Source organism: Oncorhynchus tshawytscha, linkage group LG06, assembly GCF_018296145.1.
Source record: "Oncorhynchus tshawytscha isolate Ot180627B linkage group LG06, Otsh_v2.0, whole genome shotgun sequence".
NCBI lineage: Eukaryota > Metazoa > Chordata > Actinopteri > Salmoniformes > Salmonidae > Oncorhynchus > Oncorhynchus tshawytscha.
Genome location: NC_056434.1, coordinates 62,467,446 through 62,485,561, shown reverse-complemented (window position 1 = coordinate 62,485,561; position 18,116 = coordinate 62,467,446). Strand labels below are relative to the sequence as shown.

Here is an 18,116-nt window from a genome sequence, read left to right as displayed (position 1 = left end):
CCCGTAGCACTCACATCCGTCATCATGAAGTGCTTTGAGAGACTAGTCAAGGACCATATCACCTCCACCCTACCTGACACCCTAGACCCACTCCAATTTGCTTACCGCCCAAATAGGTCCACAGACGATGCAATCTCAACCACACTGCACACTGCCCTAATTCATCTGGACAAGAGGAATACCTATGTGAGAATGCTGTTCATCGACTACAGCTCGGCATTCAACACCATAGTACCCTCCAAGCTCGTCATCAAGCTCGAGACCCTGGGTCTCGACCCCGCCCTGTGCAACTGGGTACTGGACTTCCTGACGGGCCTCCCCCAGGTGGTGAGGGTAGGCTACAACATCTCCACCCCGCTGATCCTCAACACTGGGGCCCCACAAGGGTGCGTTCTGAGCCCTCTCCTGTACTCCCTGTTCACCCACGACTGCGTGGCCACGCACGCCTCCAACTCAATCATCAAGTTTGCGGATGACACAACAGTGGTAGGCTTGATTACCAACAACGACGAGACGGCCTACAGGGAGGAGGTGAGGGCCCTCGGAGTGTGGTGTCAGGAAAATAACCTCACACTCAACGTCAACAAAACTAAGGAGATGATTGTGGACTTCAGGAAACAGCAGAGGGAACACCCCCTATCCACATCGATGGAACAGTAGTGGAGAGGGTAGCAAGTTTTAAGTTCCTCGGCATACACATCACAGACAAACTGAATTGGTCCACTCACACAGACAGCATCGTGAAGAAGGCGCAGCAGCGCCTCTTCAACCTCAGGAGGCTGAAGAAATTCGGCTTGTCACCAAAAGCACTCACAAACTTCTACAGATGCACAATCGAGAGCATCCTGGCGGGCTGTATCACCGCCTGGTACGGCAACTGCTCCGCCCACAACCGTAAGGCTCTCCAGAGGGTAGTGAGGTCTGCACAACGCATCACCGGGGGCAAACTACCTGCCCTCCAGGACACCTACACCACCCGATGTTACAGGAAGGCCATGAAGATCATCAAGGACATCAACCACCCGAGCCACTGCCTGTTCACCCCGCTATCATCCAGAAGGCGAGGTCAGTACATGTGCATCAAAGCTGGGACCGAGAGACTGAAAAACAGCTTCTATCTCAAGGCCCTCAGACTGTTAAACAGCCACCACTAACATTGAGTGGCTGATGCCAACACACTGACACTGACACTGACTCTACTCCAGCCACTTTAATAATGGGAATTGATGGGAAATGATGTAAATATATCACTAGCCACTTTAAACAATGCTACCTTATATAATGTTACTTACCCTACATTATTCATCTCATATGCATACGTATATACTGTACTCTATATCATCGACTGCATCCTTATGTAATGTATCACTAGCCACTTTAACTATGCCACTTTGTTTACATACTCATCTCATATGTATATACTGTACTCGATACCATCTACTGTATCTTGCCTATGCTGCTCTGTACCATCACTCATTCATATATCCTTATGTACATATTCTTTATCCCCTTACACTGTGTATAAGACAGTAGTTTTGGAATTGTTAGTTAGATTACTTGTTGGTTATTACTGCATTGTCGGAACTAGAAGCACAAGCATTTCGCTACACTCGCATTAACATCTGCTAACCATGTGTATGTGACAAATAAAATTTGATTTGATTTGATTTGTTTAACTGGGACTGTTGATTGACATGATAACAGAGTAACCCACAGTATAAGATCAAAGCAACAACAGCTGTCATTATTGTTGTCTGCTCACAGTGCAAAATAACCCACACCCACAGTACATCTCATAACCGAAGATAAGTCACAGCTGTTATTATTGTTTTCTGCTCAGTGCTCATAGTACCTTGACTACGAGACAGGAGCACTGAGAAGGCATCTGGCTGTGGTTGGCTGCTCTGTGTGCTGTGAAGAAGAAGAGCAAAGTAAGAGGCACAGTGAATGACCTTTGACCTTACCCTTCGCCAGTCCACCCTCTCCCTCATAACAGGATTTGTATAAATCAAAGGCTCCCATCGACAAGAGGAGAGATCTGAGAAGCCCTGGCCTGTAGAGTGCTCCACTCTGTATCTACTCTCCGTTCCACTGTATCAACTCGTTTAGTTTTCCCATCACCGTGAGGGAGTGCTTGAAAACCAACATATGGGGAGCTCCAGAACTTGGAGAGAGGGTTGGAGTGAAACTGACCCTGATGTACTTAGAGGGTTTATGTGCTGTCGGGTCCATTGAAAGCCAATGGAGATTGCCAAAACCAATTTCGCCATGCCAATCATTGTGGACCACCAAAAATCCACAGGCACAAGAATAAATTAAAGTGAACGAGCATGCGGTGAAGTGGAGAATAGTTTGAGAATAGTTTTAGCCTATGAACTGGTAGAGTAGGGAGTGTGGATTGGGGTAATGGTGTAGTGGGTTTTAACTCTGGACCAAAGAATTAAACAGCAGACACACATCATTAAGGACAGACAGGAGTCATTTATCTAACGATAATTATGGTTTCTGTGTGAGTATGCGTTGTTCTCTCTTTTGTGTAACTCTTTTTACATTGACTGAATTAGCATCAGTTTCATCAGAGGAATCCTTCACTGCTGGTGGTCTACAGGCTTACTGTATCTCTAATGGTGCAGAAAATATGCCCTTTGATAGTTCGATTTTTTGGGGTTGATTCTGTGAGGCACTCAGCTGATTGTGTTAGATATACAGTAAAACATTGACTTATTCTGCTCTGGCTTTGTACAGCCGAAAATGATTGTTTGGTTTCAATGCAGTGCCTTGTTTTACAAATAAAAATGATCATCGTTCAATTTTTACATTGGGAAATAGGCACATTATACTTATTAGTGCTAGTGGTATTGTTTTAATGCCTTTGGCTGGCCTTGCATGTTTTTATGACTGCTGATGTGACCAGCAGTTGGGTTTGGGCTGAGACTACAGGCTAGACTACCCATACTGCACTGGTGTATTGTACTGTACACACATCTGGACGGAGAGAGAGCCAGACTCCTTCTGATTCTCATCACTCCCGACAGGCCCAGTCAAAGGAAACCGGGGGACACAATTTCAGGAAGTTTTCTTTGGCCCGAGAGAAGTAGGGTTAGGGAAGGATGCCGGTCCATTTTTAGAAACGTTGGGTTGGGAAATCGAGGGACTGGGAGTGGGGATTGGGAACAGAGTGATCCTGGCTAAAACCACTGTAATGTTTACAACGTTTGTGTCAGACCGACATGGTATTTCTTGAAATAACCTCCGTACACTATCATTCTCTGTCACCGATGATGCATATGATGGCCAATTTCAAATGTATGTAATATCCGACCACATCAAAGCGATAAAGAGTAATATTTCCTTTCTGAATAGAGATACCCATCTCTATTCAGGGTTAACTGTGTATCCACAACTGAGTTTCATCATGTTAGTACAGCATTAGTAAAAGTTGCCATCTTTGCATTTCACCAAATCTTCTTGGCCTTGTGATCTATGGGAGCTGCACTGTCACATCTTGAATGAATCACAAATGGCGTTTTCGTTGTTAGGAGGCTCGAGTTTACATCTTAATGTCACAATGAGCTTCCATGCTCGGCCCTGACAAGAGCTCAGCTCAATGTATCTCATCGCTAACTGCCAACCACTTACTGTACTGCCAGATGAGAGGGTTTTAAGGGGCAATCCCCCTCCCTGTCTCCAGCAATGTGACTCTCAAAACCCACAGTGGCATAATAAGTGACCTCCCTTACCTCTCCTCTCTCTCATTCTCTCTCGCTCTCCCTTGCTTACTCTCTCTCGCTCTCTCTTTCACCACCCCCCGCCCTCTCTCTCTTTCTCTTTCCCTCTATCCCTCCCTCTCTCTCTTAGGGACCTGAGGAATAATTTGATTAGCACGGTGGAGCACGGGGCCTTCCGCGGACTGGTGGCTCTGAGGAGACTGTAAGTATGAAGCGGGTTGTCATAGTGGGTGGGCTACACGGAGCGGCGAGGCCAGGGGTTTTATGGGGGTTAAGGGGCATTGGTGAGGGGAGGGCGGGGAGGGTTATTACACTGTGACAATTATGACATCATGATTAAAAAAAGAAGCAGCAAATTCATTCTTTCCTGAAGTGGTAGATAAAACACACACTCCTCTCTCTCGCTCTCTCTCTCTCTCTCACACACACACACACACACACCTAAGCACACTCGCACAAAGATGGTCATAGATAAACCCTGCAGCGTAAATGACTTAATTCCATCATGATTGCTAGGAGGTTTTAGGCTGCTGGGGTGTTGCAGCATGCAAGTGCGCCAGGCTCTGGGAGCAGCAGAGTGCTAATTTAAGTGCTCCCCAACTGGTGATTACTTGAGTGCCTTGCTTATTTTCCCACAGCTGCTCCAGCAAAGCAGCTCTTTAATTACAGAGGGGAAGGGCACAGAGCCACGACAGCCTTCTGTGTGTATGAGTGTGTGTTTGTGCGTGCGCGTGTGCATGTGTGTGGTGCATAAGTGTGTGAGGATGGATAGTAATGTGAGGGGTGAAGGGGTAACAGAAGGTCAGGGTTGATATCCCGCGATCTGGAGTAAAGAAACATTGGTCTGGTGGTTTAACATCATAATTCCTTGAGCTGCTTAAGCTCTCGTTATTACGTTATTACAAGAGGAGACGGCACAAAAACACACACAACACACTTGTTGTCACAGCCAAGCTCATTCTGTATTATCTCATGCCAGCTCTCCTGCGATGATCAGTGCTCTTAATGCTTTAAGTCAGATGGGCTTGGCTTATCTCTTAGCCATCATTTAAAGTTAGCTTTTTGTCCTTATAGGGATCTGTCCAACAATCGGATTGGCTGCCTCTCTCCTGAAATGTTTGTAGACCTTGGCAATCTCTCTAAATTGTGAGTAATCTCTAAATTGAAAACATGCAGCACTGTACGCACAATTTGAGATGTTTTGAGATGTAGGATCTATGTTTTTTCTCTTAGATAAGGCTGTTTCAAAGTAACGCAACAGCAGATACTGTGGCTTTTCTACTTGTTCAAAGTTAACTGGTTTGATGTGTATTTGCACTGTTTTCCCCACAGGAATCTATCTGGAAATATTTTCTCTTCCTTGCCGGTGGGACTATTCACACACCTCCTGTCTCTCGAAGTCCTGTAAGAAAACAAAATGAAACACACACACACAAACACACACCCTACGAACAGATAGTCAGTCTCACCCTGTACCAAAATGACACCAACACACAGTGCGGTGATGGTTTTAACGCCGTTGCCGTATCCCCTCAGGCACTTCTCTACCGAGTCTCTGTTCTGTGACTGTCAGCTGGAGTGGCTGCTGCTGTGGGCCAGGGCAAACGGCGTGCTTCTGGGCAACGACACCCTGTGTGTTTATCCCACACACCTCCGCGGCCTGGAGGTCCACAACCTGAGGGAGACCCAGCTCAGATGTGGTATGTTATCACACATCATCCCTATCTCTCTTTAAATAAGGCGTACACAATACCTACACAAGCATTACATTGACCCCTTTTTTTCTGTATATATTTGAAATTGCATTGTCCCACAAAATAAATGAATATTATGACGAATTTGGCCTATGATGATGTCGATGTCTGAAAGTCTGTGGCTGAATATTCCCTGCTGTCTGTCGAATCACCCCTCTGTATGTAAGGTGAGTGAATGGTCCGTGAGGAAGACATGGAGGAGAGCTCTGGGGACTGGTGAGGTAGCTAGCAGTTCTGGTGTTTCCATCTCTGCTCTGTGCTGTGCTGTGTGCTGTTCTGTGTGCTCTGAGCCATGGGGGGAATCACATCTCATTTCTGATAGCAACTCTCCCCCTGCCCTGCCCCTACACTCCCCGTATCCTGCACACGCTTAGAGGATATTGCACCGGGATGACAAAACACGAGTCACTGCTTGAAATGGAAATTGGGGTGGGGTGGTGGGGGTTGTGTGTGTGTGTGTGTGTGTGTGTGTGTGTGCGTGCGTGCGTGCGTGCGTGCGTGCGTGTTGGAGGAAAACAAAATATTGGGTGCTTTTATCAATGTCAATCAAACAAGATTTAGCATGCACATGATTTGTACAGCGACAAAACATGAGCATGTAGGGGGGATTGATACAGCAGTTCAAGATACCGGGGTACCTAACGAAAGGTCCTTGATGTTGGAGATGGCATTTGACCAGCCCACTAAAGTTTCTGAAGCCGCATCATGCATCTTAGCGGTGGAATTCTTTAGAATAAGAATGTCTAAAAAAGTACATTTTCCAGGAAGATTTTAAATAAGTATTTGGATCCAACCACTTTTTTAGAATTGGCTTTTTTTGGCATACATTAACCAGTTCATCGAATCCAGTATAATGTCACAAGTATTTCCTAGTAGAAACAGACCAGGTGACAGATACTTTTCCATCTATCAAGGTGCGATGAAGGTAGTCAATGTAGTTCAAGAGGTCAGAGACCACCAGGCATTAGGTCCCGACCCATTTGTCACTCTTTCTAAGTCTTTCATGTGTTTGTTTGTGGAGATTGTTCTATTCACACACTTCTTATCCACGTACCCGACCAGATACATTCTGAAGTTATTCTATGGAATCCTGAGTGTGTGTTTTTTTGTTGTTGTTATGTGGAACAATCCAAGCACTTACTGGGTAATTCCACACAGTCGTATGACATGAAGCCAAGAGTGGAATTAGGATGGTTGGAATAGTGAATTGTTCTTTCAGCCTAACACATCCATTATGGGATTACCGAGCATGCCTCCTTGGGATTTTACTCTATATACAACAGCCTCCTACAATACCTTATTTATTTGCTTGGCAAGAGCCATTTTCGATTGGACACAGTGGAGTGCTCTAACAATCTCTTCTTGTAATGTTATTTTCAGCCTATTATCTCCGTATGGGTTCACTTAATGTCATGGAATGCAGTAAGGCTATACTGTGGCCATCAGCACTTCATCACGTATCAGCTGTGTTTGTTCAGCACCTGATGCTATAGGTCAAGGTATTACTGAGAATGGCGGTCGATAAGATGACAATTGACAAAGCTACCCCTCCAACTCATACCAAACAAGAGATTTGTCTCTCGTTTCATTATGTTGAACTATTAGGTTGAATTATTAGGTTGAACTATTAGGTTGAACTATTAGGTTTGACTATTAGGTTGAACTATTAGGTTGCTCGGGAATTCCATCCACGCCGTCCTTTTTTCATTTTCTTCTATCGTAGTTCTCCAAAGTGATGTAACGAGTAGCAGATGTCAGGGTGAGCACATTTTAAAGTGTTTCTCCTCCTTTCGCCGGTCTGACATGGCGTTCAGGTCGAGTGTCATTCTCAAGCGAGGGGGAACGGACGGAGGGAGGAGGGAGGAGAGGCTTCCTGCCAGGATCAGGTGCTTCCTCGGATGGGGGGGGGGGTCAGGGCAACGTCTGTTCAGCTCATCGAACACTGAAATAAGGATCACATGCAGAGACGCACACAAACACGGAGGAATAAAGGAGCACGGGGCCTCTACTTCTGTTTCCTCAAGGCTTCATCAGTGAAAACCAGGCAGGGCCTCTTTGTGGAATTCATTGAAATGAAATACATAGCAGTGATTGGTTGATCCATACACAACCTGGGTCTCTGGTGTAATGTCTGGTGTTATTATTTATTATATTAAGCTACGGCAGTGACATGGTCCTCTTATGGTCACTACAGGCCTTATGCATATAGACCAATATACCCATCAGACCCTGTGGCCAGCCAGTAGAACTTGGTTTAAAGTTTAATCAACTCCGTATTCTGAAAAAGACAGAGTGTTATCCGAGCAACATCCAAATACAATAAGAAATGTGGAAAGTGTGTGTGAAAGGACCTAATCGTATTGAGGAAATGGAAGTGTTGGACTTGTTTTGATTAATTAGGAGATTATCATTTAATGGCTTCCCATCCTGAATGATGTGGCTCACTTACAGACCGATTTAGCAGTTGCGGGTGGATTGGTGGGACTAGCCTGGTCGCAGATCTGTTTGTGCTGTCTTGCCAACTCCTATGGTCATAGTTGTGTTTGGCAAGACAGCACAAACAGATCAGGTACCAGGCTTTGGTGGAGCTGTTCTGTAGTGATTTGAATGGTTTCCTCTGTGGACTACTGCCAGACGTTTGGCCATGTGTCCACTCACTGCAGGACCAGCCATAGCAGCTGCTCGGCACGCCCCTCCTGCCAGGGAACACAGGTCAATCTGGTTAGGGGCCTGGGGCTGGGAATTGTTTTAAGATTGTCTTAACAAGGATCATTTAGCTATTTGATTTTGAATTTTAGGACCCCTGTCGGTAGCTATAATTTTGTGTATTTAAAAAAATATATATAAATGATAAAACATTGAATTTGGTCTGCAGCATAGAAAGGCATTTGATAACAGATTCATACATGGAAAACAGATTGAAGTGCATGTGTCCTATATCTGAGAGATAAAATAATTATAATAATTTACCATGGAATGACCCTTTAATGTGGAAATGCCCTATTCACTTCCATTACATTTTCATCCCGGTACCTTCAGACGAGTCCGTGACACTTGGGGGTCGTAGAGAAAAATGGAGAACAACAACATGTTCGTGAGAGTCTCATCTTTCCATAGAGAGGTCATATAAAGTGCATTCAAAAAGTATTCAGACCCCTTGACTTCCACATTTTGTTACATTACAGCCTTATTATGAAATGTATTAAATAAATAACAATTCCTCATCAATCTACACACAACCCCCCAAAAAAAAAAAAAAAACAGGCTTTTAGACACTTTTGCAAATTTTGTAAAGATAGAAAAAAAAGTATTCAGACACTTTACTATGAGACTCTAAATTGACCTCAGATGCATCCTGTTTCCATTGATCATCCTTGAGATGTTTCTACAACTTGATTGGAGTCCACCTGTGGTAAATTCAATTAATTGGATATGATTTGGACAGGCACACACCGGTCAATATGAAGTCCCACAGTTGACAGTGCATGTCAGAGCAGAAACCAAGCCATGAGGTCGAAGGAATTGTCCATAGAGCTCCGAGACTGATTGTGTCGAGGCACAGGTCTAGGGAAGGATACCAAACAATTGCTGCAATGTTGAAGGTCCGAAAGAACACAGTGGCCTCCATCATTCTTAAATGGAAGAAATGTGGAACCACCAAGACTCTCCCTAGAGCTGGCTGCCTGGTCAAACTGAGCAATCGGGGATGAAGGGCCTTGGTCAGGGAGGTGACCAAGAACCCGATGATCACTCTGACAGAGCTCTAGAGTTCCTCTGTGGAGATTGGAGAACTTCCAGAAGGACTACCATCTCTGCAGCATCCACCAATCAGGCCTTTATGGTAGAGTGGCCAGACGGAAGCCACTCCTCAGTAAAAGGCACATAACAGCCCTCTTGGAGTTTGCCAAAAGGCACCTAAAGCCTCAGACCATGAGATACAAGATTCTCTGGTCTAATGAAACCAAGATTGAACTCTTTGGCCTGGCACCATCCCTACGGTGAAGCATCATGCTGTGGGGATGTTTTTCAGTGGCAGGGACTAGGAAACTAGGAAACTAGTCAGGATCGAGGGAAAGATGAATGGAGCAAAGTACAGAGAGATCCTTGATGAAAACCTGCTCCAGAGTGCTCAGGACCTCAGACTGGTGCGAAGGTTCACCTTCCAACAGGACAACGACCCTAAGCAGACAGCCAAGACAATGCAGGAGTGGCTTTGGGACAAGTCCCTGAATGTCCTTGAGTGGCCGAGCCAGAACCCGAACTTGAACCCGATCGATCAAACACCTCTAGAGACCTGAAAATAGATGTGCAGTGACGCTCCCCTCCAACCTGACAGAGCTTGACAGGATCTGCAGAGAAGAATGGGAGAAACTCCCCAAATACTGGTCTGCCAAGCTTGTAGCGTCCTTCCCAAGAAGACTCAAGGCTGTAATCGCTGCCAAAGTACTGAGTAAAGGGTCTGAATACTTATGTAAATGTGATATGAGTTTTATTTATTGATAAATTAGCAAACATTTCTAATAAAATGTTTTTGCTTTGTCATCATGGGATATTGTGTGTAGATTGATGAGGAAAAATACTAATTTAATACATTTCTGATTAAGGCTGTAACGTAACAAAAAAGGAAAAAGGAAAACGTCAAGGCGTCTGAATACTTTAGCGTTTAGCCCAAACCGTTCAGACGCTACAGACAGAGTTGGTACTAGGGGTGTGAACGTTTAAATGTTTAAATTACATTTGGATCGTTATTGTTCCTAAAAAATCTCTGGCAAACATTTTTTAACACTTTTTTTCGTTTACAAAATGTAAATCACAGTGCGGCACAAAACATACAAATACCTTTTGCAACATTGCTGTAAAGTTAGTAGTAGAAAATATGCATCTTTCAAATGATTTGCCACAGATATACTTTATAGTGCTCCGCACATCAGCGTCGTTAACGGATGGAAAAATGGCGTGAGACAGGGAAGCGACAGCAGCAAAGTCCTGTTTGGCAATACTTGAGAAGGTGGTGAAGTGAATGCAATCTTTGCCAGGTGGAATTGAGCTACAGGGGCAGTACAGGTGCAATGCTTAACCATCTGAAAGGAAGTCACCCCCAACCCGTTGCTGGCGGCAATGCGATAAGGGACAGAGTGAAAAAAAATCACAGCACTGATTACAGTTGATATGCATCCATTGTCAATGGTAGAGGATGTCAGCTTCACTGCCTTGATGGCATATCTAGAAGCACACTACAAGATGCCAAAAACTGTGACTGCCTGGATGGAGAAAATGTACAATGATTGCTCTGCAGGTACAGAGTGCGAGCTCTCGAACACCATACGTGGCATTAACAACAGATTTTTGGACATCTATGAACATGCTGTCATACATCACTGCAACGAGCAATCACATTGATAAGAAGCGGGACATGAAGTCCCATGTACTGACAATTGGGAACATAGAGGAGAGGGACACAGCAGAGAACATAAAATGGCATTAACTACCACTGTTGGGGACAGTAGTAAGGTGAGTGCCTTCTGGTAAGTAGCCAGGACTGCGGTAGATCGAACTGCATTGCCCCGTAGCTTTCATAAGCAGGATCATATCTGAATTGTGACTTCTCATTTCATGAATATTTTCTTATCGTTTAAATGTTTAAACGATGAAAAACAAATGGCAGTTTAAACGTTAAGAACGTTTACACATTTGTCACAATTACACATTCACTATCGACTTCTGATTAGTCCCCGTGACACTGGTGGGGGTCGTAGAGCCAAACCGTTCGGAACCGTCTCCTGGTCTGACACACACAGCTGTAGCTCTGCCACCTTCCACCACAGTGGATTGAGATGCAGCCCTTGCAAAAAAAAAACATCTCTAGCTTCAACAGACACATTTCTATGGGGATTTTTGTACTATGCTAAATAGATTTCATCATTGGTGAGCAAATCGACTCTAGGGGGTTGTTTTAACTGCAGCCCAGGGATCCTCGCACCATCACACACACTTACTCACACATGTGCGCACACACGCTCGCACACATACTAGCGTACAAACACACACACGGATAGGGCATTGCCCTGGCTTTTCCTCATGCCATTACACACACACAATGGCTCAACACCCTTACTTCATCAGCACGCACATACTGTACACACCGTGAAAACACACACACACAAAATCTCACCCTGGCAGCGCCTGATAGGCACAGGCCATCTGCCACTCGGATCCTTTGGCACTTAGTGTTGATTCAACAGTATGAGCATAATAGCAGGTCAACAGTCCATCGCTTTTTTTTTGCTGTGGTACCATTTAGCCAGCTGCAGTCAGCTACAGGGTATGCGGTAGCTCCAGTTCTGCACCTCTTCATGTGCAACTACCAAATACATGGCTCTGTAAATGTCCAACAAATGAAATGACACTATAAAAGACATGTAGATTGAGGGCCTCCAGAGTGGTGCAGCGGTCTAAGGCACTACATTGCAGTGCTAGCGGAGTTACTACAGATCCGGGTTCGATACCGGGAGACCCATGAGGCGGCACACAATTGGCCCAGCGTCACCCGGGCTAGGGGAGGTTTTGGCCGGCAGACATGTCCTTGACTCCGGTGGCGGGCCGGGAGCATGCACACTGACACAGTCGCCAGGTGTACGGTGTTTCCTAAGACACGTTGGTGCGGCTGGCTTCCGAGTAAGCGAGCAGTGGGTTGTGTTTTGGAGGACGCATGGCTCTCGACCTTCGCCTCTCCCGAATACGTACGGGAGTTGCAGCGATAGGACAAGATTGTATCTACCAATTGGATTTCACGAATTTGGAGGGTAAAAAAAGTACAATATGTTGTTGTTTTTTATAAACACATGTAGATTGCAATATCAACAGATGAGTGGTGTTAGTCCAGGAGATGAGGATGTTAATGGTGTACTTTAGTACAACAGCACATACAGTGGCTTGCGAAAGTATTCACCCCCCTTGGCATTTTTCCAAATTTGTTACCTTACAAACTGAAATGAAAATAGATTTTGGGGGTTTTGTATCATTTTATTTACACAACATGCCTACCACTTTGAAGATGCAAAATGTTTTTTTCTTGTGAAATGAACAAGAAATAAAACAATGAACAGAAAACTTGAATATACATAACTATTCACCCCCCAAAGTCAATACTTTGTAGAACCACCTTTTGCAGCAATTACAGCTGCAAGTCTCATGGGGTGTGTCTCTTTAAGCTTGGCACATCTAGCCACTGGGATTTTTGCCCATTCTTCAAGGCAAACCTGCTCCAGCTCCTTCAAGTTGGATGGGTTCTGCTGATGTACAGCAATTTTAAGTCATACAACAGACTCTCAATTGGATTGAGGTCTGGGCTTTGACTAGGCCATTCCAATTACATTTAAATGTTTCCCCTTAAACCACTCAAGTGTTGCTTTAGCAGTATGCTTAGGGCCAAGATGAACCTCCCAGTCTGAAATCTCTGGAAGACTGAAACAGGTTTCCCTCAAGAATTTCCCTGTATTTAGCGCCATCCATCATTCCTTCAATTCTGACCAGTTTCCCAGTCCCTGCCGATGAAAAACATCCCCACAGTATGGTGCTGCCACCATGTTGTTCTCGGGGTGATGAGAGGTGTTGGGTTTGCATAGACAGCGTTTTCCTTGATGGCCAAACTGCTCAATTTTAGTCTCATCTGACCAGAGTACGTTCTTCCATATTTTTGCAGTCTCCCACATGCCTTTTGGTGAACACCAAAAGTTTGCTTAATTTTTTCTTTAAGCAATGGCTTTTTTCTGGCCACTTTTCCGTAAAGCACAGGTCTGTGGTGCGTACGGCTTAAAGTGGTCCTATAGACAGATACTCCAATCTCTGCTGTGGAGCTTTGCAGCTCCTTCAGGGTTATATTTGATTAATGTCATCCTTGCCTTGTCTGTGAGTTTTGGTGGGCGGCCCTCTCTTGGCAGGTTTGTTGTGGTGCCATATTCTTTCTATTTTTTAATAATGGATTTAATGGTGCTCTGTGGGATGTTCAAAGTTTCAGATATTTTTTAATAACCCAAAACTGATCTGTACTTCTCCACAACTTTGTCCCTGACCTGTTTGGAGAACTCCTTGGTCTTCATGGTGCCGCTTGCTTGGTGGTGCCCATTGCCAAGTGGTGTTGCAGACTCTGGGGCCTTTCAGAACAGGTGTATATGTCCTGAGATCATGTGACACTTAGATTGCACACAGGTGGACTTTATTTAACTAATTATGTGACTTCTGAAGGTAATTGGTTTCACCAGATCTTATTTAGGGTCTTCATAGCATGCACCACTTTTCAGTTTTTTTACACTTCACTAAGTTGGACTATTTTGTGTGTCCTTTACATGAAATCCAAATAAAAATACATTTAAATTACAGGTTGTAATGCAACAAAATAGGAAAAACACCAATGGGGATGAATACTTTTGCAAGGCACTGTATGTCTTGTATTTGCTATTTATATGCATTATGTAATTTTACCATGTGTGTATACATTAGAGTATGTATACACAAAATCAAGGTCAGGCCTCGCTAAATCAACCTTGATCGTTTCTCAGATCATACATTAAAATATACATTTATTGGCTCTGCTATTGGCTTAGTTTAACCATGGATTGGAGAGATGGATTGGAGCCGTGCCTTCGCATACTCACTATCTCTCTGTAAGGGTTGAGTAGGTTATTTTCTAAATGTAGTCTGTTACAGTTACTAGTTACCTGTCCAAAATTGTAATCAGCAACATAAATTTTGGATTTTTATTTATTTATTTTATTTATTTCAACTTTATTTAACCAGGTAGGCTAGTTGAGAACAAGTTCTCATTTGCAACTGCTACCTGGCCAAGATAAAGCGATTCGACACATACAACAACACAGAGTTACACATGGAATAAACAAAACATACAGTCAATAATACAGTAGAGCAAAAGAAAACAAAAAGTCTATATACAGTGAGTGCAAATGAGGTAAGTTAAGACGGGCCGCCCCCAGGTGGTGAGGGTAGGCAACAACATCTCCTCAACACTCAACACTGGGGCCCCACAAGGGTGCGTTCTGAGCCCTCTCCTGTACTCCCTGTTCACCCACGACTGCGTGGCCATGCACGCTCCAACTCAATCATCAAGTTTGCGGACGACACAACAGTGGTAGGCTTGATTACCAACAACGACGAGACGGCCTACAGGGAGGAGGTGAGGGCCCTCGGAGTGTGGTGTCAGGAAAATAACCTCACACTCAACGTCAACAAAACTAAGGAGATGATTGTGGACTTCAGGAAACAGCAGAGGGAACACCCCCCATCCACATCGATGGAACAGTAGTGGAGAGGGTAGCAAGTTTTAAGTTCCTCGGCATACACATCACAGACAAACTGAATTGGTCCACTCACACAGACAGCATCGTGAGGAAGGCGCAGCAGCGCCTCTTCAACCTCAGGAGGCTGAAGAAATTCGGCTTGTCACCAAAAGCACTCACAAACTTCTACAGATGCACAATCGAGAGCATCCTGGCGGGCTGTATCACCGCCTGGTATGGCAACTGCACCGCCCTCAACCGTAAGGCTCTCCAGAGGGTAGTGAGGTCTGCACAACGCATCACCGGGGGCAAACTACCTGCCCTCCAGGACACCTACACCACCCGATGCTACAGGAAGGCCATAAAGATCATCAAGGACATCAACCACCCGAGCCACTGCCTGTTCACCCCGCTGTCATCCAGAAGGCGAGGTCAGTACAGGTGCATCAAAGCTGGGACCGAGAGACTGAAAAACAGCTTCTATCTCAAGGCCATCAGACTGTTAAACAGCCACCACTAACATTGAGTGGCTACTGCCAACACACTGTCAATGACACTGACTCTACTCCAGCCACTTTAATCATGGGAATTGATGGGAAATGATGTAAATATATCACTAGCCACTTTAAACAATGCTACCTTATATAATGTTACTTACCCTACATTGTTCATCTCATATGCATACGTTGATACTGTACTCTATATCATCGACTGCATCCTTATGTAATACATGTATCACTAGCCACTTTAACTATGCCACTTGGTTTACATACTTATCTCATATGTATATACTGTACTCGATATCATCTACTGTATCTTGCCTATGCTGCTCTGTACCATCACTTTATCCCCTTACACTGTGTATAAGACAGTAGTTTTTTTGGAATTGTTAGTTAGATTACTTGTTCGTTATTACTGCATTGTCGGAACTAGAAGCACAAGCATTTCGCTACACTCGTATTAACATCTGCTAACGTTCCCTGCGGCTGACCAATGGTAAGTGATTGTGTCTCAGAATCTTACTGTATTGCTGAATATTTGGACTTTTATATCAACCCTCTATCCCAGAAACACCCAGCTATGTTCAGGACCTCACAGATGAATGAAGGGTTTATTACTATTGTAGTACTGACTTTTATATCAACTCTATTTCCCAGAACCCCCAGCTATGTTCAGGATACTGCTGAATGAAGGGTTTATAACTATTGTAGTTGTAACGGTTCTCTTGTAGTGAAGGAGAGTCGGACCAAAATGCAGCGTGTAGATTGCGATCCATGTTTAAAAAACAAACATAACACACGAATCAATTACAAACACTACAAAACAAAGAACGTAACAAAAACCGAAACAGCCTATACTTGTGTGAACTAACACAGGGACAGGAACAGGAACAACGACACTAAGGACAATCACCCACGACAAACTCAAAGAATATGGCTGCCTAAATATGGTTCCCAATCAGAGACAACGATAAACACCTGCCTCTGATTGAGAACCACTTCAGACAGCCATAGACTTAACTAGAACACCCCACTAAGCTATAATCCCAATACATACACACCACATACAAAAACCCATGCCACACCCTGGCCTGACAAAATAAATGAAGATAAACACAAAATACTTCGACCAGGGCGTGACAGTAGTACTGACTTTTATATCAACCCTCTATCCCAGAAACACCCAGCTATGTTCAGGATACTGATGAATGGAGGGTTTATTACTATTGTATTGCTCTTTTTATTAACTTAGCTAGATGTGATAATGCTTATTGTAAATAGCACCTGTATCAACTGATGCAGCATAGTGACTATAAATACATAGGCTGCAGCATGATGGGGTTTGTCTAACTACATTATCACCTGATGCAGCATAGTGTCTATAAATACTGGTCTAGGAGGTGTCCACATGGTCTGATAAACACTCCTAACAACCCCACCACTAGGAGGTGTCCACATGGTCTGATTAACACTCCTAACGACCAGACCACTAGGAGGTGTCCACATGGTCTGATAAACACTCCTAACAACCCCACCACTAGGAGGTGTCCACGTGGTCTGATTAACACTCCAAACAACCCCACCACTAGGAGGTGTCCACATGGTCTGATAAACACTCCAAACAACCCCACCACTAGGAGGTGTCCACATGGTCTGATAAACACTCCTAACAACCAGACCACTAGGAGGTGTCCACATGGTCTGATAAACACTCCTAACAACCAGACCACTAGGAGGTGTCCACATGGTCTGATAAACACTCCTAACAACCAGACCACTAGGAGGTGTCCACATGGTCTGATAAACACTCCTAACAACCAGACCACTAGGAGGTGTCCACATGGTCTGATAAACACTCCTAACAACCCCACCACTAGGAGGTGTCCACATGGTCTGATAAACACTCCTAACAACCCCACCACTAGGAGGTGTCCACATGGTCTGATAAACACTCCTAACAACCAGACCACTAGGAGGTGTCCACATGGTCTGATAAACACTCCTAACAACCCCACCACTAGGAGGTGTCCACGTGGTCTGATTAACACTCCAAACAACCCCACCACTAGGAGGTGTCCACATGGTCTGATAAACACTCCAAACAACCCCACCACTAGGAGGTGTCCACATGGTCTGATAAACACTCCTAACAACCAGACCACTAGGAGGTGTCCACATGGTCTGATAAACACTCCAAACAACCCCACCACTAGGAGGTGTCCACATGGTCTGATAAACACTCCTAACGACCAGACCACTAGGAGGTGTCCACATGGTCTGATAAAAACACTAGGAGGTGTCATGGTCTGATTAACACAACCCCACCACTAGGAGGTGTCCACATGGTGACCCCACCACTAGGAGGTGTCCACATGGTCTGATAAACACTCCTAACAACCCCACCACTAGGAGGTGTCCACATGGTCTGATAAACACTCCTAATGACCCCACCACTAGGAGGTGTCCACATGGTCTGATAAACACTCCTAACAACCCCACCAAATGACCCCACCACTAGGAGGTGTCCACATGGTCTGATAAACACTCCTAACAACCCCACCACTAGGAGGTGTCCACATGGTCTGACCACTAGGAGGTGTCCACATGGTCTGATAAACACTCCTAATGACCCCACCACTAGGAGGTGTCCACATGGTCTGATAAACACTCCTAACAACCCCACCACTAGGAGGTGTCCACATGGTCTGATAAACACTCCTAACAACCCCACCACTAGGAGGTGTCCACATGGTCTGATAAACACTCCTAACAACCAGACCACTAGGAGGTGTCCACATGGTCTGATAAACACTCCTAACAACCCCACCACTAGGAGGTGTC

At 44.7% G+C, this 18,116-nt stretch overlaps 1 protein-coding gene across 3 annotated transcripts in view; it reads left to right on the top strand.

Annotated features, from left to right (window-relative positions):
- LOC112252843 (adhesion G protein-coupled receptor A3) overlaps nucleotides 1-18,116 on the top strand; it is a 238,400-nt gene that overhangs the window by 68,153 nt on the left and 152,131 nt on the right. For all 3 annotated transcript variants that reach the window (XM_042323487.1, XM_042323489.1, XM_042323488.1), the window contains exons 3-6: nucleotides 3,859-3,930; nucleotides 4,803-4,874; nucleotides 5,061-5,132; nucleotides 5,265-5,428. In XM_042323487.1, the coding sequence (XP_042179421.1) occupies nucleotides 3,859-3,930; nucleotides 4,803-4,874; nucleotides 5,061-5,132; nucleotides 5,265-5,428 (380 nt within the window). The remainder of the gene's footprint in view (nucleotides 1-3,858; nucleotides 3,931-4,802; nucleotides 4,875-5,060; nucleotides 5,133-5,264; nucleotides 5,429-18,116) is intronic.